The sequence below is a fragment of the Camelina sativa genome, chromosome 6 (genome assembly GCF_030686135.1).
Source record: "Camelina sativa cultivar CO46 ecotype springtype chromosome 6, ASM3068613v1".
NCBI lineage: Eukaryota > Viridiplantae > Streptophyta > Magnoliopsida > Brassicales > Brassicaceae > Camelina > Camelina sativa.
Window position 1 is genome coordinate 14,684,693 of NC_141885.1, and position 27,014 is coordinate 14,711,706.

At 40.0% G+C, this 27,014-nt stretch overlaps 5 protein-coding genes and 2 pseudogenes across 6 annotated transcripts; 3 read left to right on the top strand and 4 right to left on the bottom strand.

The window, feature by feature from the left end:
• Positions 1–280: 280 nt before the first annotated feature.
• LOC104790895 (UDP-glycosyltransferase 76E4) lies at positions 281–1,884 on the bottom strand. The gene is made up of 2 exons (XM_010516693.3): positions 1,351–1,884; positions 281–1,279 (listed from the first exon to the last, which is right to left on the bottom strand). Exons 1-2 carry the CDS (start codon positions 1,829–1,831, stop codon positions 393–395), a joined length of 1,368 nt encoding a protein of 455 aa, XP_010514995.2. The 5' UTR covers positions 1,832–1,884; the 3' UTR covers positions 281–392.
• Positions 1,885–3,083: 1,199 nt separating this feature from the next.
• On the bottom strand, positions 3,084–4,707 carry LOC104790896 (UDP-glycosyltransferase 76E4-like). Its single transcript, XM_010516695.3, has 2 exons — positions 4,161–4,707; positions 3,084–4,086 (listed from the first exon to the last, which is right to left on the bottom strand). Exons 1-2 carry the CDS (start codon positions 4,636–4,638, stop codon positions 3,194–3,196), a joined length of 1,371 nt encoding a protein of 456 aa, XP_010514997.3. The 5' UTR covers positions 4,639–4,707; the 3' UTR covers positions 3,084–3,193.
• Positions 4,708–10,806: 6,099 nt separating this feature from the next.
• Positions 10,807–13,702, bottom strand: LOC104698921 (putative disease resistance RPP13-like protein 3 pseudogene; annotated as a pseudogene).
• Positions 13,703–14,015: 313 nt separating this feature from the next.
• LOC104790898 (protein TOC75-3, chloroplastic) lies at positions 14,016–17,664 on the bottom strand. Its single transcript, XM_087453016.1, has 7 exons — positions 16,317–17,664; positions 15,748–15,969; positions 15,554–15,661; positions 15,238–15,429; positions 14,911–15,159; positions 14,568–14,822; positions 14,016–14,473 (listed from the first exon to the last, which is right to left on the bottom strand). Exons 1-7 carry the CDS (start codon positions 17,511–17,513, stop codon positions 14,234–14,236), a joined length of 2,463 nt encoding a protein of 820 aa, XP_087309142.1. The 5' UTR covers positions 17,514–17,664; the 3' UTR covers positions 14,016–14,233.
• A 331-nt stretch (positions 17,665–17,995) lies between these two features.
• LOC104790899 (uncharacterized) lies at positions 17,996–20,047 on the top strand. The gene is made up of 5 exons (XM_010516698.2): positions 17,996–18,299; positions 18,390–18,710; positions 18,808–19,301; positions 19,390–19,600; positions 19,694–20,047. Exons 1-5 carry the CDS (start codon positions 18,197–18,199, stop codon positions 19,735–19,737), a joined length of 1,173 nt encoding a protein of 390 aa, XP_010515000.2. The 5' UTR covers positions 17,996–18,196; the 3' UTR covers positions 19,738–20,047.
• Positions 20,048–20,317: 270 nt separating this feature from the next.
• On the top strand, positions 20,318–21,706 carry LOC104698922 (receptor like protein kinase S.3 pseudogene; annotated as a pseudogene). Its single transcript, XR_015560488.1, has one exon. The product of XR_015560488.1 is annotated as a receptor like protein kinase S.3 pseudogene (transcript).
• Positions 21,707–23,318: 1,612 nt separating this feature from the next.
• LOC147942596 (uncharacterized) lies at positions 23,319–24,729 on the top strand. Its single transcript, XM_087456132.1, has 5 exons — positions 23,319–23,625; positions 24,111–24,223; positions 24,321–24,399; positions 24,447–24,539; positions 24,656–24,729. The coding sequence occupies exons 1-5, from the start codon at positions 23,319–23,321 to the stop codon at positions 24,727–24,729; spliced, it is 666 nt and encodes a 221-aa protein (XP_087312258.1).
• Positions 24,730–27,014: the final 2,285 nt, after the last annotated feature.

Sequence of the window (27,014 nt, forward strand, 5' to 3'; positions counted from 1 at the left end):
ATTTGTAACTAAAATGTTAAAGATGCTTTAGTTGTAGTCTCCAAATATAATAATTTTTTTTATCAGATGCTTAAATTCTCACAAAGTCATAAGACTCTATAATAATTGATATATATATATTAGGAGATGCATGGAGACGTCTAATTTGATAATTTTAAAACTAGCGTAGGTAGTGTAGTTGATAGATGTTTTGTAAGAGTCACTTACACACCCTACATATAAAATATTGAAAATATCTTGTGGAGATAGACTGTCTTAATTGTAGCTTTTTATAAACAAATTTGTTCAAATTTTAAATGTATTGATAAAGAAGAAATTAATATTCCAAGGAATGTTAACATTTTTTGTGTGTGTTCGTGCGTATAATTAAGCGTTCTTATAATACATGAAGTTCAGCATCTTTGATTTGTGTTCAAGTACTTGACAAGCTCATCAAATGCGTTGTATGAAGAGCCTCCACTTCTCACAGAGGCATTAAGCTTCTCTTTCAAATCAAGGACTCTCTCCCTCATGGCTGCACCTTCTTCATCCATCATCAACCTCTTCACTGCTCTCTCTACACTTCCTCTTTCCACTTCCCCTCCCACCTGAATCCCTATTCTCCATACACTCTCTACATACATTGCATTTAACTTCTGCTCGCCTTGAAATGGCCTGCAAATCATTGGAACTCCTTCCAAAATGCTCTCAAGTATTGAGTTCCATCCACAATGGCTCCAGAAGCCTCTCACTGCAGGATGTCCAAGTACTTCTATCTGCGGTGCCCATTTCACAATGTATCCTCTTTCTGAGACTATCTTACTGATTTCGTCTAGCAATGACTCTGTCCCGTCGAAGCTAAGGATAGAACCCGGTCGGATGACCCATAAGAAGGGTTGGTTGCTATTCGCCAATCCCCAAGCCATCTCTAACATCTCTTTGGTTTCCATGTGAGCTTTGCTTCCCAAGCTTATGTATATGACTGACCTTGGTTTTTGCTTGTTAAGCCATTCAACGCAGCTCCTATCTTCTTGCAGTAAACTAGGTTCCAGCAATGAAGATGTAGTGTGAAGAGGGCCTAATGAGTACACTGTAATTCCGAGCTCTTGTTGTAGCCAGGACAGCGACGAGCTCTCTAGACAATACGCCGTGTTGATGATAATTGCTGAAGCTGTTCTTGTGTTAACTACTTCCTTACACATCTCCAAAAGTGGCTCCAATGGACCAAATCCTGAAGTAGGTAGGTCGCTGTATCTTAAAGGATGCAAACCTTCCAACATCTTGTCTTTCATTTCAGGATCTGCAAAGTAAGAAATAAAAGATGAGTAAACTGATCGATTGCGAAATGGGTCATCAAGCTCTTTTAGGCACCTTTCATATCGGTCAAGAACTTCTCGGCATTGAGTTTACTTAAAACAGAGTAGCAAACTTGAATGGTAGCACTGCTGGTGCTGAAGATGATACTAGGAAGGTTGAAATCTTTAGCTGCAGCTTCACAGAAGTACATAAGCTTGTCATAGATGATACATGCGATATCATTGCCTTGTTGCAGCAATAACTGACTTATACACTCTTTGAAGCTTGCCTCGCTGGTTCTGTTAAGATTCATCAGAAACTCGGCCGGTCCTAGTTTCTTAGATTCAAACTGAGGTAAGTTTTCTGGTATGGTGACAAAGTCAAAACCAGGAACATGTTGCAGTGAAGAGCTTATTTGCTTTAACTGTCTCTGAGCAATTGTAATTGAGAAACCCTTTGACTGAAGGGCTTTCCCAAGTTGCATCATTGGAGTTACATGACCTTGTGCAGCAACTGGAACTAACACAATCCTTCTCTTTTCTGCCCTGTTCTCCATTTCCTGACCTCCTTCTCTCCCTTTTTTTTTTTCTTCCTCTTCACAATGCAATAAGTGATCCAAATAATTATTAAAATCCCACTTGTGTAAGAAAATTCCCACGATCTTCCAGAAGAGACAATTTTATATACTTTACTTTAACTTAAGTGCCAACAAGTCAACTACTTAGCTGTGAAGATAAGGTTAACACATCACTTACTTGTCAAAGAAGATCTGAACACATGCTACATTAATAACTCTCACACCATATAAGTCTTTTCGGCTAGTAAACAATTAAGTGTTCCTCATTTTCTTTCTTAAACCAAAAATTGTGTTCGTTTTGGCGAGCAACTGGCAGTTATGGTGCAGTGAAGTAGTGAACATATATTATATCATCAAAAGAGATCATTCTCAGTTTTACAATTATTGAATTTGAATTCGCTTTTTTTTCATCTTCATAACAAGAAGCTTGGACTATAAAACTCTCAAGGCTGATCTACATGAAGTTCACTAGGTTTACTCTGTCTTTAGGAATTGGTGCGAAGCTTAGTCATCTAGTTTCAGCTTCAGTTTTTTACACTAAGGGCGCGCTCACTCATACCTGCATTTTCATTATCCACGATTGGTATATTTAATTGCTGAAGTTCTAGATAAGTGATCTAAGTTATTATTAAAACCTCATTTGTATTGGCTGTTCTTTAGTTCAGTATTTCGTCACCTGATAAAACTACTTTGAGTCATCTCTGATCAAGTCCGAGTCATGGCGGAGTCTGTAGACATCAGCAAATCAATACTCTATCGGTCAAAGAAACCGATTATAGCTGTATAATTAGAAGACCATCTTAGTGATCTTCTCTGTCATATATGCATTCATCTTTGTGGTCATGGTATCTATTTTATTCTATAGATAAATTGGGCATGTCAAATACGAATACTAACATGGAAATTTCCTCTATTCCCAATGACTTTTTTTTAATCACTAAAAAAGTGCATTTTTTTAGTCTAAAAAAAAATAGTATAAAGTTCAGTATCTTCACTCTGTTTGAGGAGTATAAAGTTCGAGAAATGTATCATTTCTGTTTATTAATCCTTTTGTTTGAAACTGTATTTTGGTGTTAACAAGGAATGAACCATAAGGCATAAGGGACGTCAAAGAAAGAGTCTCTGGGAAGAACTTCCGTAAGCCTCAAGCCACGGTAAATATCCTTTAACCTAGCAATGGAATATTTACCATAAAACTGTTAAAAGAGATTTCATTTTGAGAGAATCGTGGTTTATAGTTGAATTGTTATTTATTTGGATAATAAACTTTTGCAAGAATAAGCTTGATCTTTTTTGTTACATGAGGTACACCAACTTTACTTTTTCTTTAGGAATTGTTACTTAATGTTTAGCATCTTTTTCACTCTGTTTCAAGTACTCGACAAGCTCACCAAATGCGTTGTATGAAGAGCCTCCACTTCTCACAGAGGATTTAAGCTTCTCTTTCAACTCAAGGGCTCTCTCCCTCATGTCTGCACCTTCTTCATCCATCAACCTCTTCACAGCTCTCTCTACACTTCCTCTTTCCACTTCCCCTCCTACCTGAATTCCTATTCTCCAAACACTCTCTACATACATTGCATTTAACTTCTGCTCACCTTGAAATGGTCTGCAAATCATTGGGACTCCTTCCCCAGTGCTCTCAAGTATTGAGTTCCATCCACAGTGGCTCCAGAAGCCTCCCACTGCAGGATGTCCTAGTACTTCTATCTGCGGTGCCCATTTCACAATGTATCCTCTTTCTGAGACCATCTTAATGACTTCCTTTGGCAATGACTCTATCCATTCGAAGCCTGCGATAGAGCCTGGTCGGATTACCCATAAGAAAGGCTGGTTGCTGCTAGATAACCCCCAAGCCATCTCCAACACTTCTTTAGTTTCCATTTGAAATAGGCTTCCCAAGCTTATGTATATGACTGACCTCGTTTTTTGCTTGTTCAGCCATTCCATGCAGCTTCTGTCCTCTTCCTTTAAACTAGGTCCCGCCGATGAAGCCCTAATGTATAGAGGGCCTAATGGATACACCGGAATTCTGATTTCTTGTTGCAGCCTTGTCAAAGACGAGCTCTCTAGACAGGTAACCGTGTTGATAATAACAGCTGAAGCTGTTCTATTGTTGACTACTTCTCTAGTGAGCTCTAAATATCTTTCTAGTGGCCCAAATCCTGAAGTTGGTAGGTCTTTGTAAGTTAATGGATGCAAGTCTTCCACTACCTTGTTTGGTAGTTCAGGATCTACATAAGTCAAAAACAAATTATGTTGACCACAACGACCGGATTCAGAATGGCATGCAATAAATTTTAGATACCTTTCATGTCGATCAAGAACTTCTTGGCATCGATTTTGCTTAAAACATAGCAGCAAACTTTATGTATCGCAGTTTGGGTGCTGAAGATGAGACTGAGAAGCTTCAACTCCTTAACTGCAGCTCCACAGACGTACATGAACTCATCGTAGATGATACATGCAATATCATTGCCTTGTTGTATCAACAACTGACTTATACTGTCCTTTAATCCTGCCTCGTTTGTTTTGTTGAACCTTATTATATACTCGGCTGGTTCGAGTGCTTCACCTTGAAAAACTGATACGCTTTCTGGTATGGTGACCAATTGAAAACTAAAAAAGTGTTGCCAAGAGCTTACTTGATTGGACTCTACCTGAACAACTGTAATTAAAAAGCCCTTCAAGCTAAGTGCTCTACCAAGTTGCATCATTGGAGTGATATGTCCATGTAACGGAAGGGGAACCAACACTATCCTTCCCTTCTTCACACTTCTCTCCATTTCTCTCTCTCTCCCTCTCTCTCTCTCTCTCTCTCTCTCTCTCTCCGCAGATGATCTCCAAATATTTTGTTTTTCAAACATTCCGATTATATTCATTTATAAGAGACTACTAGAAATCATTGTGACCGACAAATATTATTAAAATCCCACTAGCATTGGGAATTACACAATCTACCAAACGACAACCTTAATTTTTAATTGTAACTAATGTGTTTTCCTCATTTGCTTATTTTAAGTAGTAAACTTCCATTATACAATATTCATTGTTTGGTTTTATTTTCTCTCGGTGATCGGAATGTTCTTTTCTTGGCAACGAAGTTCCTCACACATGCAAACATCGAGGAAAGATTTGTATATTTATTAAGTATCAATCATTTTCAAATCATGAAGTGGACGAAGGCTGTGACTGTGAAGATACGATTTGCATATTTATTAAGTATTTTTTGGCTGGTGTACATATCATTGAGTATATATATATTTGGTTGGTATACAAATATAGGCTGGCGTATGAATATGTAGCATTTGCGTGTATGAGAGGTGAGTGTTCCTCGTTTTCCTTCTTTAAGTGCCACACGTCAACCACTTCTAACTTTCATGACGTGATGAAAGTAACATTCCAACAAAAGCTAATGTTATAGGAAGTGAGTTGGAAATTTCCTGTTTCCAATAACTTTTTCTTTGCACAGAAAAAAAAAAAGAAAAAAAAAAGTCTTAAATCAAAGCTCTTTTATACTATATAGAGTTTAGTATAAAGTGCGAGAAATTTTTCATTTCTGTTTATTAAACTTTTTTGTGTTTGGTCATGTCTGTAGTAAGACTGCTTCTTTGGCTAGTAGATGGAATGTTTAACTACAAACTGTTAAAAGAGATCATTTCATTTTGAGAGAAACTGAGTTTTAATTAAGGTTGAATTGTTATTTATTTGGACAATAAAACACACCAATTTTTTGCAAGATTAAGCTTGATCATCTTTATGTTACATGAAGTTTACCAGCTTTACTATTTCTTTAGGAATTGCTACGTAAAGTAATGTTTAGCATCTTTTCACTCTGTCTTCAAGTGGTTGGACAAGCTCACTCAACGCATTGTATGAGGAGCCTCCACTTCTAATAGAGGCAATGAGCTCCTCTTTTAGAACAACGGCTCTCTCCCTCATCAATGCACCTTCATCATCCATGATCAACCTCTTCACAGCTAGCTCTCTCGACTACTACTTTTTCCACTTCACCTTGAAGCAGATTCCTTATTCGATCTCCATACATTTTCTATATACACTGCGTTTAAGTTCTGCTCACCGTTAGAAGGTGATAAGGGGGCGGAAGAGCTCTGTTTTGAAGGTGACAAAACAGAGTAAGGGGCAGATGGTGAAGAGAAGCGATTATGAAAGGGATAAGGTCGTATTAAACCTAGGGGGTTTGAGATCGACTGGTTTGCAAGTCCTCCTTGTGAGAGAAAGACATAGTAGAGGGACCTATTTGTAATTATATAGTGGCAAAACCCTTATGTGACTATATATATTGTATCCTATTCTATCGATAATATACAACACACTTTCCTACATAGTATCAGAGCAGTAATTTTCTGAGACCTAATACCCTAAATTTTTTTTTTTCCGCCGCTCTCCTCTCCCTCTTTCTCCTTTCACCCTAAATCTTGCCGCTCACGTCTCTCTCATCGCCATGTCTACATCCTCGAGTGAAGTCATTGCTACCGTTGACGCCTCTCCCCTCCATAACGTCAACATGTCCAACGTGACAAAACTCATTGCATCAACTTTTTGATGTGGAATCGTCAGGTCCACGCCCTGCTCAATGGATATGAACTCGCCGGTTACCTTGATGGTACGACCGCCGCCCCTGCCTCCACTCTCACCGTCGATGGTGTCACCACTGCGAATCCTGCATATTCCCTTTGGAAGCGTCAAGATAAACTCATCTATTCCAGTCTCCTTGGTGCAATCGCTGTCGAGGTTCAACCTCTTCTGTCCAAGACAACAACCTCGGCCGAGATCTGGAGTACACTCTTGTCCACCTATTCTAAGCCAAGCTGGGGTCATATCAAGCGGATCCGTGAACAGATCAAACAGTGGAAGAAGGGAACGTGATCCATTGATGCATATTTTCAAGGAATCACCACCCGCTTCGATCAACTTGGACTTCTGGGTAAGCCGGTTGAACATGAAGAACAAGTTGACTTTGTACTTGCTGGTCTCCCTGAAGACTACAAGCCCGTGATCGATCAGATCGATGGTCGTGACACTCCTCCTTCCCTAACCGAGTTGCATGAGAAGCTGATCAACTATGAGCTGAAGCTACAAGCTCTCGCTTATACGTCTTCCTCTGTTCCGATGACTGCCATTGCCACCACTTACAATCCCTCGGGGAGATCTCATAATCCTCGCCACACGTCTCGTGGTTCCTCTCGTGGACGGTGGAACAATCAACAAGGATCTGGTCGTGGCTCACAAGGTCGGGGTTACCAAGGTCGATGCCAAATATGCAGTGTCTTTGGTCATCGTGCACGGCGGTGTCCTCAGTTCCAGTCGCCTGGTCATGGAGGTTACTCCGCTCCACCGTGGCAGCCTCAAGCCAATGCGGCCTCTGTTTCGTCTCACAATCCTTGGATTTGTGACACAGGTGCTACGCATCATTTGACATCTGATCTCTCTAATTTGGCTTTACATCAGTTGTATACTGGGGGAGAGGCGGTAACCATTGCCGATGGTTCGGGTCTTCCCATCACTCACACTGGTTCTGCTTTACTTCCTACACCCTCTCGCTCTTTAGCACTTACAGATGTCTTATATGTACCTAATGTTGTTAAAAACCTTATATCGGTTTATCGCCTCTCCAATACTAATCAAGTATCGGTGGAATTCTTTCCTGCATACTTTTAGGTGAAGGATCTGAGCACAGGGTCCGGTTGCTCCAAGGCCGAACGCGGAATGAACTGTATGAATGGCCTCTTAATCGTAACACCATCTCCATCTTCGCGGCATTACCATCATCCAAAACCGATTTCTCGTCTTGGCATCTTCGACTTGGGCATCCTTCTATTATTGTTTTAAAGTCTGTTATTTATCAGTTTTCTTTACCACTTACTCCTTCTCCACAAAAACAATTTCATTGTTCTGGTTGTTCACTCAATAAAAGTCATCACTTACCATTTTCTACAAACACAATCACATCTTCCTCTCCTCTTGAATATCTCTACACAGATGTTTGGTCCTCTCCCATATTATCCTCTGACAATTTCAAGTATTATCTTGTTATTGTAGACCATTTCACTCGATACACATGGCTTTATCCTTTAAAACAAAAAACCCAAGTCAAAGAAACTTTCATAGCCTTTAAGGTCTTGGTCGAGAATCGGTTTCAACAAAAGATTCGAATACTGTATTCGGATAATGGTGGTGAATTTGTTGCTCTCCGGTTGTTTCTGGTGTCTCACGGCATCTCTCACTTCACGACTCCGCCACATACACCTCAACACAATGGTATATCTGAGCGGAAACACCGGCATATAGTTGAGACGGGGCTTGCGATGCTTACTCATGCATCTGTTCCACATGCTTATTGGCCATATGCGTTTGCGGCGGCCGTCTACTTGATCAATCGACTTCCAACAGAGGTCTTAGGCGGTGTCTCTCCTTACCAGAAGCTGTTCAATACCACCCCTAATTATTTAAAACTTAGGGTGTTTGGGTGTTTGTGCGATCCCTGGCTACGTTCGTATCGCCAAAACAAGCTTGAATCTCGATCCACAACCTGCGTTTTTCTGGGTTACTCACTCACCCCAAGCGCATATATATGTCTCGAACAGACGACGGGTCGATTGTATGTGTCTCGGCATGTGCAATTTGTTGAGACAACGTTTCCTTTCTCGTCATCGTCGTCCTCTCCTTCGCCGGTGTCGAGTTCATCAGTTGATGGTGGCTCCAACAGTTTTCTGGTGTTACGACTATCGCCTTCATCAGTTCACTCCTCTCCGCCGTGCTCCGATCTTCACCCTCCGACAGTGCCTAATCCGTCTCATTCCAGCTCACCGCCAACATCCGCATCGCCAATGCCGTCGTCCTCGCCGGACCATTCGCCACAACCTTCGTCGTCTGGTCCTATGCCACAGTCCTCGCCGTCACCCTCTCCTGATGTCTCTCATGAAATCCGAACCAAACGGGTCAATGATTCACTCCATGAGGACGAGGCCCAATCCATATCCTCTTCTCCCACTACTACTACAACAAATCCACCAAGCCCAATAAATCCAAGCCCATTATTACATCCACTAAACTCTACCCCGTCTTCAACCTCCTCATCGTCTTCAACCTCCTCTATCCCGATATTTACTCCATCAGATTCTTCACAAGCTTCATCTATCCAACAATCACCTTCACCACAAAATCTCCATCCCATGAAAACTCGAGCAAAGAATCATATTAAGCCAACCCAACTTTTTACTCTCCACACCACTAAATCACCGATTATACCAACGACTGTGGCACAGTCGATGAAGGATCCGAATTGGCGTCAGGCGATGGCTGACGAGTATAATGCTCAAATGCGCAATCATACCTGGGATATGGCTGACCCTGACACTGCAAAGAACGTGATAAGCTGTAAGTGGATATTCACAATAAAATATCATCCTGATGGGTCTATTGATAGGTACAAAGCTCGGATTGTGGCTCGAGGGTTCAACCAACGTTATGGTCTGAATTACTCGGAGACATTTAGTCCATTCATCAAGACTACTATTGTTCGTACGGTGCTTGAAGTGGCGGTCAAGCGGAATTGGGCAATCCATCAAGTCGATAACAATAATGCGTTTCTACAAGGAACATTGCATGATGAAGTCTATGTTACTCAGCCACCGAGATTTGTTGATAAAGACATACCGCATCATGTGTGCCACTTACGCAAGGCACTATACGGTCTCAAGCAAGCTCCTAGAGCGTGGTATCAGGAACTTCGCACATTTCTCCTTCAATCCGGGTTTAAAGCTTCTCTTGCAGATGCCTCGCTCTTCATCTGTCATCATGTTGGTCACTCTATCTATGTCCTTGTGTATGTAGATGACATAATCATCACTGGTGAAAAGTTTTTGGTTGATGCGTTTAACAAGTCTCTTGCAGCTCGTTTCTCCCTTAAGGATCTTGGTCCCTTGCGCTACTTTTTGGGCATTGAAGCCACTCGCACCAACACAGGCCTCCACTTGATGCAGCGCAAGTATATTACAGACCTCCTGGCCAAGACGAACATGCAGAATGCTAATCCGGTACCGACTCCAATGACACAGAAGCCGTTAATCGTGTACACGAGCACACCACTTGCAGACGCCTCTGAATATCGCATGGTGATAGGGAGTCTTCAATATTTGTCCTTCACCAGGCCTGACATTGCCTTTACGGTAAACCGTCTGTCTCAATTCATGCATAAACCTACTAATGACCATTGGCAGGCTGCAAAACGCGTTCTCCGATATCTTGTGGGCACCCGCTCTCTTGGAATCTTTCTTCGCCGTGTCGCACCCCTTGCTATACATGCTTTCTCTGACACATATTGGGGTTGTGATAAAGGCACTTATCGCTCCACCAATGTGTATATCGTGTATCTTGGAGGGAGCCCGATTTCATAGTCCTCGAAGAAGCAACGCAGTGTCTCCTGCTCATCCACCGAGGCAGATGACCGTGCGGTAGCAAACACGGTGTCAGAACTCCGGTGGATCTGTTCTTTGCTCACTGAAATGGGTGCCATCCTTCCTACTGCTCCGGTTATATATTGTGACAATGTCGGCGCCACTTACCTATGCGCCAACCCCGTGTTTCATTCCAAAATGAAACATGTCGCGTTAGACTACCACTTTGTTAGAGAACACATCCAGTCCGGTGTACTTCGTGTCACTCACGTCACCACCGCTGATCAACTTGCAGATGCATTAACCAAACCACTTCAGGGTCCACGGTTCACTGAACTTAACAGTAAGATTGGTCAAAAATTTGCCTCCATCTTCAGGGGGCGTGTGAGAGAAAGACATAGTAGAAGGACCTATTTGTAATTATATAGTGGCAAAACCCTTATGTACATGACTATATATATTGTATCTTATTCTATTAATAATAGACAACACACTTTCCTACACTCCTTGCAGGGCTTCGAGAAAACAAAGCTCTTTTGGGTAGTTAAGACTACCTCTTTTTTTGGTTTTTATTGATGCAAAATAAGAATGAATGTACAATGCTGCTACGATCTCTATTTATAGAGTCGTAGGGAAAACTCAAAACAAAACCATAAACCTAACAGCTAATCGTTTTAGATAAACCGACAATGCAAGAAAGCCCAAAAACAAAGTACCCAAGCTGATGACGAGGCCCATCAAGGAAGAGAGAGGCGCTGCATCATAAGGTCTGCAGTCATCAGCACATATTTTAGTAGCGTCGAACCAACGTTTTCAATCAATCTGGAATCATCAGCTTTGTTAATATTCCTTGGTTCTTCACAATCAGTTTAATCAAACTAGGCAAGGCCTCTTCTTGATCAACAACTCATCTAATCTTACCATGGACAATTCAAGATTCCTCAGCCGACTGAAACCTTGAGCGTTGATGCTCATCTTAGTTCCCGTGTATTTACAATCTTTCAGGACCAGATCTTCCAGTCTAGGTAATTTCTGTAAAGCAGGCATTGAGTCTTCCTCCATATTTGTTCCGACAAGTGTCAAAGACTCAAGACTGGGAAAGATCACATCCACTAACCCGGTTTCTGATTTCGACGATAACTTAAAGATTCCCACTTCGAGCTTCAGGACACGAAGATTTTGGAGTTTAGAGAAGTGAGAAATGTGTAAAGGAACTCTTCTCTGGTCTATCCACTTTGAGTCATCGTAGTCTCCAAGTCCCGAAGATTTATGAGTAACTCATGTTTCAGCTTGCTCCAGCTGTAAGAAGAGATAGACCTCAACGTCTGAAGGTTTGCTGCGTCGCCTATTAGACATTCTCCCACGAATTTTCCGATGACATGCCTTAGTGATGTGAGCTCACTTAGATCGGTCGTGCGCTGGAAGGAGGCTGTGCCGGACGCATCAAGTGTTTGTAGAAATCGTAAAATTAGAGACGAAAGCTGGTAATATACTGACATTAGTATGAGAAATCCCAAGGTACCTCAAGTGAATTAATTCCCCGATCACATCTGGTAAAGATTGTGTCAAATCACCCTTACTAGAAAACAAAATTCCTCCCATATTAAGCACTCGAAGTAGATTCAGTTTCAAGTTTGAAGTTCTAACAAAACCCACCATTCCTGTCCCTTCTCCGAAAAACATAAAGGTTCGCATCCGTTTGTTTACACGTCGGTCGCACAAGTGACAGTAGTTCATAAGATGATGAACCACTTCCCTTCTGCACATAGTAGAAGAATGATGCTTCTCGTTGTAAACATTTACAAAGTTAAGCTCTTTAGCTTTCTTGATAGCCACGTCTCTGAGAAGATCATGGATTTTGCAAGTCATCACCTTTCCTCTTTCTATTCTTTCAGCTTTCAGTAAACTTCTATCTATCAGAATATCAATGAGCCACATCTTCCATCATCATCTCTTCATCCTCTTGTATAAACCCTTCCGCTACAAGTAAACGCATCAATTTCTCTACATCAATCTCATAGTCCTCAGGGAAGATGCTGAGGTAAAGAAAGCAAAGTTTCAACTCGTATCGCATCTCCTTGAAGCTTAGATCAAACACATTGGAAACATGATTGGAGTTATCCTTTAGTCGTCGCCATAAACCAGCACAAACCTCGTGCCACTCGTTTGTCCTCTTCCTAGACAAAATCCCAGATAGCACGACTATAGCAAGCGGTAGTCCACCTCACTTTTGAACCATTTCTTTTCCGGTTCTCTCCAGATCCTCATCGACCTTTTCGATATTCCTGAATGCTTTCTGTTCAAACAACTTCCAGCTTTCTTTAAATGTCAAGAACCTTAACTTATGAGCGTAGACTGTCCCATCCACGCCTTCGGCAATCGCTCTAATACGTGTAGTTATGATGACTCTACTTCCTCCATGATTGCATGGTAAGGCTCTCTTCAAGCTCTCCCACGCGTGTGGATCCCATACATTATCTACTACCACCAAATATTTTTTTCCTTCAAGAAGACCGTAAAGGTACACTTCTAACTCCTCATCCTCCTTAAACATATTGATCTTTTCATCAATTTCTTTCGTAGAGACTACTCCCAAAGATCTTATAATTCTCACAAGTATATCTCTTGTTTTATACTCTTGGGAAACATAGGTCCACGCACGGCAATCAAATCTTCTCTTCACTTCCACCAAGTTGTAAAGCTTCCTAGCAAGTGCAGTTTTTCCGAGACCTCCCATACCAAATATGGAGATGATATGCCTCTTGTCCTCCTTATTATCACCAAAAAGCTTTACCAAAAGAATATTAGCATCATCTTCCAAACCAACTACTTGCTCTTCCTGATCAACAGGTGGAGTACGTCGAAGCTGCCTCACCCTCAAATTTGTAGAACTCTCTCCTCGAGACTCGTTGAAGGATCTTATGCCATAAGTCTCCCGCTTGCGAGTAATATCCAAGATCCTTCTCTTAAGGATTCTAACATCATCAACTATGTTGTACGCATCCATCTTCTCGCCTACTTTGTTGGTCAATCTCCTCAAACCTCGCCTTTGTGATCTTTCTTCGAGTTTCAGACTATACGAGTCCAAAACATCTTCAACATCGTATGCTAAGTCCAACACAAGTTTTGTCCACTCTTTCGAGACTTCATCTTCTCTTTCTCGAGCTTCAACATCTTTGAGATAACCTTAGATACAGGTCAACTCCGTCTTCAGGTACTCTAGATCTTCGTTGACTCCCATAAACATCGATGCTTCTTCTATGAGATAGTTGCCGATCTTTCCCACAACGAATCCCGTGATAGCATCTACCATCTCAAAGGAATCAGAGTTGAAGGATTTCAAAATATGGACAAGATTGAAGATTTGTTTTCCTAGATACTGTCAACAATTTCAAGTTTTCTTAAAGCCTTTTGACACAGGTTGTGGTTGTTTGTTTTTTGACACTATCCCCTGTTGGTAATTTTATAGAAGAACTCAGATGCAGAAAGTGACAGCAAATTTCATTTGTCAACTATACGTTATATTCTGTTGTTGAAAGTTTCAAATTTTTCGTCAAAAATATCTACACATTGACATCGTATTTTCTATAAACACTAGTAAACGTGGGACCGAGTGAAATGTTGTGGTCTGGTGGGTAACATGTTTATTATTATGCAACATTACTCAAAAAAAAAGAAAACTCAAATATCAAAGAAGGAACCATTTTCAGGAATCATAAGAAAGCTCAAATCAGTGTCTCTGATTTTACGAAACAATGAATATTACGAAGCAGAAAAGCTTTCCCGATTCTCAACACAACTCATCAACGTCAGCAAACACTAACATTAAGCAATTATTGAAAAAAGATGTAGAAACAAAAAACCACAAGAAAAAAAAAATATATATATAGAAAAATAGCACATCCTTAAGAGAGAAATTGGAAAGCCTAAGGTGTGGATTACATGAACTTCTCCATTATCCTTAATACCTCTCTCCAAACCGGAAGAACAGAGCACCGGTTCCGTTGTTGTGATCTACAGCATACTCTGCCCGGACCAATCCGAGTTTCACACCTGCTCCGTAGGATGAACCCTGTCCCGTTCTCCTGTAGACTGCTGTAGGGTTTCCCTTCACGTCCTTTGAGCTTCCTAAATCATTTCCGTGCTCAACAAAGGCGTAGACATGCGTATTCTTCACAGGTATTCTGATCTCAGCACTGACCTGCAACCCGTAAAAGTAATTAAACACACATTTCTCTGTTTTAGAAAAAAAAATAAAAAAATACTGTTTTTGTTTCATGTGTATGCTGTATTACCTCGGCAATGTTTCTAGCAGCGCCAATCTCACCCATATTGTAGCCACGGACGGAGTACGGACCACCGAGGACAAAAGCATCGTAGCTTGGAAGGTCGCCAACGCAGCCTCCGTAATGCCCGTGGAGGACTAGAACTGGTGGTGGTGGCTTACCAGCGCCTTCTTCTACTTGCAGCAGCTGAATGAATTTTGTCATGGTTAACTGGTGGCGGTTGAAGAATGGGAATTTGCTCCCAATACCCAGTCCCTGATCAACCTGTGATTTGCAAATACATTTTGTAAAGCTTACAGAGTATACACATGACTCATAATTATAATCTAATTTGATTATTGGTTAAGCAAACCTGAAAGACAGTTCTCTCTCCAACTACTGCCCCATTAATAAATTTGGTATTGTCGCGGGTGATGTTGGCTTGTAGAAAAGCCATCCGATCGATACCGGTACCACTGAGAGTTGTTGGAGGTCCATCAGCACTGATTCCACCGCTAGGTAGTAGTCTCTGACCATTTGCAGCAATGTGACTGCTTTCATCTCGGGTTGTTATCTCCTCCATCACAAGTCCATATGTAAACTTACTCTGACGTGTGAAGTTCTGCACGAAAGTATGTTTCAGTTAAGTGTTTCTAGGAAAAAACTTGTTAACTATGGCCCTGAGTATTGGCAAGCTTACCTCAGTTATATTAGCTTTGAGACCAGCTCGATCAACCCAAATTGGTGGCACTTCCTCAACACCGGGTCCTCCAGTGAATACTGGGCTAAGTTTGCGGCTGTTGAAGCAGCTCGTCTTGAATGTACGGTTACGAGGATTGTAAACACCATCGAGATACGGGTGCACATACTCAAGCTTAAACGAAAGATCATCCTGAAGAAAGAAAAAAAAATAACATAAGGTTTGTACATAGCACATAACAACAGAAATAGATAGATGGTATCAATCTAATAATTGAGCCATATATGTATCAACTATGTAAGCTGATAGAATGTACCTGAGGATTCAAGAAGTTGCTAGTGGTCACTGAACCCATGAGAGACCTATTAAGACCCTGGAGGTTTCGATGTTCGAAAGTAACAGACCCACCTGGCTGGAATGAAGCCTGATGCATATAAACGATGACAATCAAACTCAATGGAATATCCAAATTTGACAATCTGTACTTGTTCCAGTAAGAAGGATTCATACCAGTGTGGGAGCTCCTCCGCGCCCAGGAACGATACTCCATTCAGTACTGACTTCAGCTGACTTCTGCTCTAGCTCTTTCAGTTTGATCTCAACGATAATTCCCCCTTCATTTTTCTCATCTGGGCGTGGATTGACTTCAATATTAGAGAACAAACCTAATGAGTTGATGTTCCTAAGAGCTTGTTTCCCAGCTTCAATGTTGAAAACATAGCCTTGGCGGAGCTGTCAACAAAAAACAACGAAACATAGATACTATCACCAAAACTAACATAAGAAATGAGATATATTACAACCAGACATGGAACAATGAGATATGGAACATTTGTAATGTGTGTTCATTGTAGCGATTAAACCTTTTGCAACCATCATACTTAAAATAGCAAGTTCGAGTTAAAAGTCTGTCAAATTATCCTGATCTTCATCAGTCTATAACATAACTACACTTTCGTCATCATAATCCTATACCAAACTAGACCATCAAATTTTACTACCAGAATCACTGATCACATCAACAACGACCTAAACATAACTAATGACACATCTAACACAGCAGAACATGTAAAACATACCTGCTTAGGCAATTCCCTGCGCACCACAGGAACTTGAGTGTTCCCTTCAACCACATTCCCGAGCTTATCTTGAAACTGAATCACCAGCTGAGTAATATCACCTTCCACAACTTCACAAACAACCTCCTTAGTGTTCAAATTCCCAAAATTCACAACTTGAGCACAAGCATACCCTTCGTCATGGTACCATTTCTGAACACGGTCCCTAATCCTCTGCAAAAGCCTCGCACTCACTTTCCCTTGGTCCCTCAGCATCTGCATCACCTCACCATACACAGGTGCAGGCAACAAACACGGACGCGCCCTATCGATTCTCCTCTTGTAGTCCTTCTCCAAGCTCCTGTAATACTCAAGCTTCTCTTTATCAGTCATATCCGAGTCCATCTCAATCGGCTTCGACTGCACCATCAGCCCAACGTTGATACATCGGAACCTATCAGCAGATTGCCATGTACTCTCAGCAAACGAGATTGTAACACCTAGGGTTCCGTCAGCTTTCGTTTTCCCTTCCAAATCAACCTTCTCGAACATTCCACAAGTAGCTAGGGTTTCAAGCTCCTTCTGCAATTGAGCTTTAGTGTAAACACCGCCGGGACGAATCGAGACCATCTCGAAGAAGGAGTCTTCAGTACCAATCGTGGTTTGCCTCCGTCGATCAAAGAACATAATATCAGAAACCTTATACTTCTTGAAACCACTAAGCTTGTTCAATTGCACAACGATGTTCGCCGGCAAACCATGAGAATCCCAATCCGGTGATTGTTCCTCATCAGCAACCGCCGGAGCCGGAGAAAACAATTTCCCCCAAAATCCACCATCTCCATCACCGCCTCCACCACCAAACCCACCGAAATTCCCATCTCCTCCTCCACCTCCACCTCCACCTCCACCGGTCAGAACCGACGGAAGATTCGAGATTCGGAATAGAAACAAGGAAGCAGCGGACGAGACTGAGGCTACGGCTAGAGGTTTCGCTAGGTTTTTAAGGAGAGAATCCTTCGAAGAAGGCTCAGTATCTCGGCTAGGTAAGCTGCTACTGCTGCATTTTATCGACGGGACGCGAGGAGATGGTGAGGAGAAGCGAGGAAGACGAGATGTGGAAGGCGAAATAAATTTCCTGCGAGAAGAGAGAGGATAAGAATTGGTAGAGCTAGTCGCCGCCGGGATAAGCTGCCCGTTGACGGAGAAGGCGGCCATGGGCGGAGAAAGGAAGAGGGATAGATAAGGTTTTAGCGAGACGAAGAAGAAGAAGGTAGTGTACTTTTTGGCTTCGGCGAAAGAAGTCTACTTTTGGGTTTTAAGCAGGTAAAGAAAGAGATACTTTCATTTAGACTACATTCCGTTTTGTGTATGAACAAAAGAACCTCGTGCCGTTTTCTCTAGCTGTAAACAGTATGCATGTTATGTGAGGGGGACACAAAAAAAAAATAGTGTATACAAGTTATGAGTTATGACTATGCTTTGGACTGACCCTAGAGCTATTTAAGTTTCAGTTGTGACAGTCGTGATAAAGTTCAGAAACAGTCTTGTTTGAGTCTTGTAGTAATAAAAAGTGTCTTTGTAATTTCTGGTTCCATTTTTTTTTTTTCTTTGGAGAAAACTTTTATGAATGTGAGTCCTATAATTAAGCTCAAAACGTCAATTTCTCAGGCCATGGCTTTCTCTAGCTTCCATTTATTATGGCGTCTCCAATTTCTTAGGCGGTGGCTATTTTAAGCATTGTTTCTTATGGTCTGTCCAAGAACCTCGGAGAAACAAAGACTAATGTGGACATGCACAGAAACTTTTGTTTTCTTATATTTATCCTATGCTGTTCTCTAAGGATCAGAGTTCCCAAACAGAAGAACTAAATTTGTTAAAAAAATTTGCCTTTTTATCAAATGTCGCGTCAACTTGACCCGGTAGCTGAGCTCGAAAGCTTAAAAACACATGTTGATCATTCTGGTAATCCCAGCCTCTCAACACTTAGCCAGCGTTCTCAATGTAAGTAGTTCTCTGCAAGATATGATCCGTTTTAATTTGTTTGTGATTTAATTGATTTTTGATCGCAATAATCTTGGTGTTTTTTTTCAGCTGGTGAAGCTTCAAAGAGGTCGCCTTCTGGTTCACCAAGAAAGGAAAATGAAGGAGAACATTCCCACCACAAGAAATCTTTGTTCTCCAAAATGAAGGATAAAGCGAAAAAACTGCAGCACAGCCTCAGCACCAAGAAGAGACATGATGAAGATGGTGACGCGACCATGTCACCGTTTAGCAGATCCGAAGACCATGAAGTTAGAGAAGGAGGTTATGCATCACTTTCACCACGTGACAAGTCGAAAGACCGTAAAATCAGAGAAGATGGAGGAGGAGAAGTTGAAGAAGAAGAAGATCCTGAATATCTTGGAGCCCCAAGTAAATCAAAATTAAGCAAAGCTTCATAATTAACAAACGTAACCATCTTTGTTTTGAAATTGCTTTAGACTGATCTACCTTCTTGTGTTGTTTTCAGTGTATGAATCAAAGAAGGCACCTGAAGAGTTAAAGAAGACTGCTATGCAGCATCCCCGGGAAAACCCTGTGATCACTGAGACGAATGTCTTGTCTGTTCTCCCAGCCAAACACGACGCTGAACAAGAGCAAAAAGATTGTACTGGTTCCAACACAGAACATCCTGTGATCTCTGAGAAGAATGTTTTGTCTGATGTCAAGCAAGAGAAACCTGTTCATTCTGACACAACAACGTTAACAGGAGGATCCATGGCTGAGAAGACAGAGAAAGAGTGCACAAGCCAGGAACCTATTAGTCCAAGCAAGACCGTAACAGAAACCGTGACAGAGAAGCTAGCACCTGCTTATGCCAAAGTTTCTGACGCAACTAACGCTATAACTAAGAAGATTCAAGATATGGCTTTTCCTGAATCAACAGAGCCAGATGAAGATATAAATGATGTTTCAGAAATAAACACTGCTGGAACTAACCAGCCAACTGGCTTCAATACTAAGGTGATATAACTTGTTTATATATGTGTTTGTGCCCTTTAGGCTTTAGGGTAAATGCATCAGTCAATGATCTTGTGTTTGTGGTGACTAGGTGTGGGACAAAGGAGTATCAATGAAGGAATACATATCCCAGAAGTTTGAGCCTAGCGAAGACGATAGAGAACTTTCTCGAGTGATATCTAAAGCTATCAGTCCTCGTAAAGCTTCTTCTCAGGCTACTAGTTTTGGTGCAGCCTCAACCTCCTTACCTGCTCCAAATTCAGCAGACAACAAAGCCCCCCTTTTAGCCAACACGAATGAAAGTGAGTTCCTATTTTAGGCAGTAATGAAAACAAATTTGATATAATAGTTTTATAAACCTAAATTTTTATACTGATCCAGTTGTTCTGGTGCAGTTGTTGAAGAAGAAAATCACGGGAAGATACTTCAACCAAACTAAAAAAAAAAAACATCCTCTGTATCATTTAACAAACCCCTCTATGTATGAAAGAGGCTTTTCTATATATACAGTCCTCTTTTCCCCCTATTAGTAATATTGTTATCATACCAAAACCAAGATTCATATTAGCTGAAGTCTGTTGTATACATAAGAGATTCAAGATTCTAATACATCTTTTTGTGTTTTTTTGTTCTTTCTTTTACTACTCTGTGCTGAGGAGACAAAAACATTTTGTTTGGTTTTTTGTTTCCTTCCTTCTTGTACTGTAGTTGACTTCTGAAATAAGAAAAAAATATTTCATCTTCAGAAATATATATATATATATATATATATATATATATGAATATTAAATATATCCAGGTGATCAAACAGATGAACATGTTCAATGTTGTTGCAATATAAATTGCATTCAATGATACTGAAATCTTCTAAGCGCAACTAGTATGATTAAATTACCAATTTAAGAGATTAATTATACCATTAAAGAACGAGAATGGACGGTCTGGTAACACAGTTGACTTTCTCTTGAAAAGTAAGTGGTCTGCAACTCATTGTCCACAACACACGAACCACCAAACAGATACGGCTTGACAAAGTTGCAACAGACACAACAATGGCATTCACAAAATCGGTTAAAAGCTTTCTTGAGAACCTGCAGTAATCTGACAATAGATATTAAAGTGTATCTTTTGAGAATGGGAGCAGCATTAAGATCAATGTATGTGAACAGCAAGTACGAAGAAGTCCGAGAAGAATGGGAGGAAGATTACAGCCCTCAGAGGTTCTCTTACAAAGCTCTCTACAAAGCCACCAAAGGGTTCAAAGAGAGCGAGCTGATCGGTACAGAGGCAAACGGTACAGTCTACAAAGGAAAGCTCTCTTCCAATGCACATATTGCTGTAAAGAAAGTTTCTTTGGATGCAGAACAAGATACCAAGAACCTGGTTTCTCAGATTGTTGGTATTGGGAAGTTAAGGCACAAAAACCTTGTGCAGCTCTTAGGATACTGCAGAAGAAAAGGTGAATTACTCTTGGTCTATGATTATATGCCTTATGGAAACCTCGACGAATTCTTATTTAACGACGAAAGGCCTAACCTTAGTTGGTCCCAAAGGCTTCACATCATCAAAGGAGTGGCTTCAGCACTTGTCTATTTGCACGAACAGATTGTTCTCCACCGAGATGTTAAAGCCGCAAATGTACTCTTGGATGAGGATTTAAACGGGCGGCTAGATTTCGGTCTAGCTAGGTTCGGCACAAACAGGAATCCAATGCTTGGAAGCGTAGGGTATGTGGCCCCAGAGCTAATCATAACAGGAATGCCAACAACCAAAGCAGATGTTTATTCATTCGGAGCATTACTACTTGAGTTTGCGTGTGGAAGAATGTTCATAGAGTATCCCGGGAAGCCTGAAGAGTTTAACCTAATCAGCTGGGTGTGTCAATGCTGGAAAAGAGGGAACTTAGCTGGTGCCCGCGATGCTAGATTGGAAGGAGATTACGTCTGCAAGGAGATAGAGTTGGTACTGAAGCTTGGACTACTCTGTGCACAATACAATCCAGAGGACAGGCCTAGTATGTCCCAAGTGGTAAACTATCTTGAAGGAAATGATGTTTTGCCTGAGATGCCTCCAGACACACCCGGGATCAGTATTCCAACACCGTACAATGAAGTTCTTGCGTAGCACCACTTCGTCTAGTGCCCGGAAAGAACAGATCAGTCCACTTCTCTCAAAAGCCTACAAAAATGCGCACAAACCAAGAAACAACATCATTGGAAGAACGGTAAATAGTTTTCGCAACATTTTTTACAGTTTTTCCAACTTTACATCTGTCCACTATGTATACACATTGATAGATCAAATACGTACCTATGGTCCGGCCACGCTTGTTGTAATGTTATAATGCTATGAAATTTTTTAACAAAAGGGTTACAATCATGTCACAAAGTAGTGAGTTGATTGTTATGTAATTTTCGATAGCAGATTCTCAAAATATAGCTTTAAGAAGCTCTATTCCTCTCCATTGCATCCACAGTAGGGGAAGTATTGTTGTAAATCATCTCGCTTAAGCAATTAGTTGTTCTCTTTTAAAAATACTTATGATATTTAAATCAGATGGATTTTAAATAACATGGTTTACTCACGGATTTGACTCATTCTATTTTTCACTTTCAAATCCATTAACAATAAGTTATTGAGTGAATAATACATGATTTCAACAAATAGTTTAAAATTAAATATCCAATAACAAATCATCTGTTTTATATTTTAAAACAATAAAAATACATGAACCAATAAACTTCCTAATAGTATTTATCCATATCTCCTAATTTTTTTGATTAGATCATTCTTACAAGTGAGGATCATAGTACTTTAGTAGGAATTGTTCAGTGACTGAAATTAAGCATTTGATAAATTTTATCCAAATCACACCACAAAATGTGAGAATTGTTTCTTCACGTTTTTGTCTTTGTTTTCTGTTAAATTATAATCAAACCATATTGTTATTAGAACCATCTTAATATTGAAAAATTCTTGCATTTAACAGAACTCTAAAACCAATAACTTGAATAACAATAGAATTAAAAGAATCTATTTTTTTTAAAATTGAATAACACTAGATTTCTATATATAGAATTCTAATTTTGTTTTTCAGATTCAATAAGTAATTTAATATAAAATACGTGTATGATTATAACTTATAAGTGTGTGTGTTTTTTTTTTTTGAATTCAAAATTGCTTAAGGAGACACCTGCATTTTGCATTATTGCCAATAACTTGATAACCAAAAGGACTACTGAGGACATTTACAATTTGAACGGCCTACGCTTCTCTAAGCTTCCTAATGGATGAGTTTTGGCCGTTGATTGATTCTTACTGGAAGACCACTCGGTCTCTTTTTTATCTACATCGACACTGTTTCGTTTCCACAAAAAAATTGAAATGTTTGAAGCCATTGGTCAAAGGTTTTTTGTCAAAAGGAATCAATTCTACTATATTAGCTCTTATACCAAAAAAATTGGAGACGATGGAGATGAGAGATTATATACATATTTCTTGTTGTAATGTTCTCTATAAGGTTATTTCAAAAATCCTTACAAATCGGTTAAAGGTGGTGTTGCCTAGTTTCATTGCAGGAAATCAATCGGCCTTTGTGAAAGACCGATTGTTAATCGAAAATGTGTTGCTAGCAATAGAATTGGTTAAACACTATCACAAAGAGACAATATCGGAGCGTTGTGCGATAAAGATTGATATTTCCAAGGCTTTTGATTCAGTTCAATGGTCTTTCCTCTTGAATCTCCTCTCAGCTTTACAGTTCCCACCAGAGTTTATCTATTGGATTAAACTATGTATAACAATTGCATCTTTCTCTGTTCAAGTGGATGGTGAGCTAACGGAGTATTTTCAAAGTGCCCGGGGACTATGGCAAGGGTGTTCTCTTTCTCCCTATTTGATTGTTATTTGTATGGATGTTCTATCAAAACTGTTAGACTCCGCCGCTGGTGCAGCCATTTTGGTTACCATCCGCGGTGTCAAGCTCTTAACCTGACCCACTTAAGCTTTGCTGATGACCTAATGGTACTATCTGATGGGAAACCCCGCTCCATTGAGGGTATTGTGTCCATTTTTGATCAGTTTGCCAAGATTTTGGGTCTCAAGATAAGCATGGAGAAATCGACAGTATATCTTGCAGGCGTGTCTGTTGTGGACCATCAATTGATAGAGAATCAGTTCGCTTTTGTGGTGGGAGAGCTGCCTGTTCAATATTTGGGTCTGCCTCTGCTGACTAAAGGTTTTACTACTGCTGATTACACCCCTCTCCTTGAACAGATTCGCAAGCGGATTGGCTCTTGGACATCTCGATACCTCTCATTTGCAGCTCGTTTTAATTTGTTCAGTTCGGTTTTATGGAGTGTTTGCAACTTCTGGTTCAGTGCTTTTCGACTACCTTGAGCTTGTCTTAGAGAAGTGGAAAAACTTTGCTCTGCATTTTTGTGGTCCGAAACTGATTAAAATCCTAAAAAAACTAAGTTGCAGTGGGATGTTGTGTGCAAGCCACGGTGGGAGGGAGGGCTTGTTCTTCGTAGTTTGAAGGAGGTGAATGATGTGTGTTGTCTTAAGTTAGTTTGGAGGATACTCTCCCATGGAAATTCCTTGGGGTACAATGGGTGGATCGTTATTTGTTAAAGGGGAGGTCGTTATGGTCGGTTAAAGAGAACACATGAGTGGGCTATTGGATTTGGAGGAAGATCCTGAAGTATAGAGTAGTGGCTTCAACCCTGTGTAAGGTGGAGGTGGGAAATGGGAAGCTGGCCTCGTTTTGGTTTGATACTTGGTCGTCTTTAAGTCGTTTAGTCGATGTGGCAGGAGTTAGGGGAGCTACAGATTTGGGGATTGGGCTCACAATGACAGTGGCGGAGGCATGGTCTGCTAGGCGTAGGAGGCGACCTCGTCTCCCACACCTCCTCTCCATCGAGGCTGTATTACGCTCGTAGTACCATTGTAGAACAGACGAGGCTGATTTGTTTCTATGGAAAGGTAGGGCAGATAATTACAAGTTGGAGTTTTCTACGGCAGACACTTGGAATCATATTCGTCGCACTTCTGCAGAGGTGTCCTGGTACCAAGCGATTTGGTTTCTGCATGCCACTCGGAGGTATACGTTTTGTACCTGGTTAGCAGTTCATGATAAATTGGCAACAGGGGATCGAATGATGCGGTGGAATATTGGGGCTACGGGGACCTGTGTGCTTTGTCAACAAAGTCTTGATACCAGATCTCATATGTTCTTTGCCTGTAGGTTTTCTTTAGAAGTGTGGAACGGCTAAGGGAGTGTTTCGCTCATGTTACACAACCGATTGGCACCAGCTCCTCACATTCTTAGCCGACAATCACCTGGCTCGTTTGGGCAGGTTTTTCACTTGCTACACTTTTCAAAGGAATGGAAGACGGCATGGTCAGCACCCGAATACCCCAGCGCAGTTAATCAAGTGGATTTACCGCCAAGTTCGAGATCAAATTTTTGGCTATTCAACGACAAGGGGACATGAGGTCCGACAATGGACTTCAGGCTTGGTTTCACACTAGAATCTGAGATTGGTTTCTATCTTAAGCTAATTTAAACTCTTAAATTTTGTTCAAACAACTGATGCATTAGATGTAAAAACGCTATTTTTCTTTGAATATAATTTAACATTAGATTCAAAAAAATAAAGACTATTGAATTGGTTTTCTTTTCAGCAAATCCACTGTTTTACTTTCTAAAGAAAATTATAATTATCGTCCTCCCTTGTCTATAGGAATCAATTTCCACCTTTCATAATTCCAACGTTGTAGGAATCACAGTTTCCGATTTTCTATTTCAACACGTAAAATACAATAACAAACAACATAGAACAATTCTATTGGGATATGGAGAACCGGAAATCAACTTCGAGATGACAAAGCCAAGAATAAGTAAATTATGAAGATTGAAAAAAATCTAGAAGATATAGTTGGAATATTTACATTTATCTAAATATATTATTTACATTTACATTATCTTAATTTAGGAAATACTTTGTGTATATAAGAGAACATAAGTTGTAACATTATATGATTATGAGAGTCTAATACAATATTCTTCCTTTTAACACATTGTGTGTTCTTACTCTCATCAATCTATCATGGTAGCATAGCATAAGGTTCAAGTTCTGGTGGACATAGAAAAGTGGATACGAACATACCTCTTGTTAACCCAAGTAAGAGGCCCAAAAAAGTGTTTATTATCGGTCCAAGTGAGATCAGTTCGAGATGGAGTTATCATCTCGAGGAGACGTGTTAATATCCCACATGTGGTCCTTGGTGAAGGGAAGATTTTTGGGATATAATCTAAGTCCCACATCAGAAGTTTGAAGAGACTATCATTAATATATAAAGAATTAGGGTCAATCCACTAATTGCCAATTGGTTTTGAGTTGGAAGTCCACAGCAAAACTCGAATTTATCAAATTCAATAGTTCTTGTTTTGATTGGGACTTTCCACCATCTTTTATTATATCAGACATGAAGATCATTACATTGATGTCCATCGCCTTCGCCTTCGTCGTACTTTTGACATCATTTATAAACCCGGTCAAAGTTGCTTTTGTGGGTAGTTGTGACAGAGACCTTTGAAGATGCAAAAGGTTATGAATACTAGCCAATATAGTATGCATAGACAATGTTGTCAGTTCCGTATTTGTTCGAGAAAAAATGTATGTGTATGTTCCTTAATCGTCGAGAGCTAAGAGATCATGCGATTCACCTTCTCGATAACTGTCATAAGGATCTTGTGAAGCGTTAAATATATATATATATATATATATATAAAATAGCCCACGCGATTTGTGAGTTATGTATGCATTATTAATTTGAAGTAAAGAAGGAAGTTTCTATTCAGTTGTATATGAATTGTACATGTAATTGTTAATATGTGTCTTGAAAATTAATTTTCATATTACAGTTTAACTATAATATTTTAATATAATTTTAATTAGGATCTTCCGAAGCATTGAATATATATTAGAAAGTAGCTCACGCGATCTGTGGGTTATGTATGCATTATTAATTTGAAATAAAGAACGAAGTTTCTGTTCAATTGTATATAAACTGTAAATGCAATTGTTAATATATGTCTTGAAAATTAATTTTCATATTACGGTTTAACTATAATATTTTAATATAATTTTACTTTCATCATCTAAAAGTAATACTTAACAACGAATAATTTTAAAAGAAATACCCTCTCTTGTAATCCATTTTCGGTAATATTCTTATCTATATACAAAATAACTAAATTCTAAACCCTAAACTCTAAATACTAAACATACTAAACATTATCTCTCCATCACTCTTGAACTAACTTGCCTCAATTTTTTGGTTTGTGAATGATTTCGTAAATAAAACGTTTAAATTTTATAAATTTTATACTATAGAGTATTGATCTACCATTTTTCCATTGCTTGCTTTTTTACGGCTCACTTTACCTCGTATAATTAACTTTATTTTGATTCATCCAAACGTTTGAAGTGCCTTTGATATGCCTTGATCTTCATGGATAGAAATTCTCCACAATCCAGCCTGGCCAATATTGTAATATGAAACAGAATACCTTTCATCCAACAAAACAACATAGCTTTACAAGCATGTCATTGTCATTAAATATTTTTGATTTTAATTTATAAATATGGTTTGATTAGATTATTCTCTCTTACGAAGGCCCAAGCCTACTACAAGGCTAAAATTTTTGGC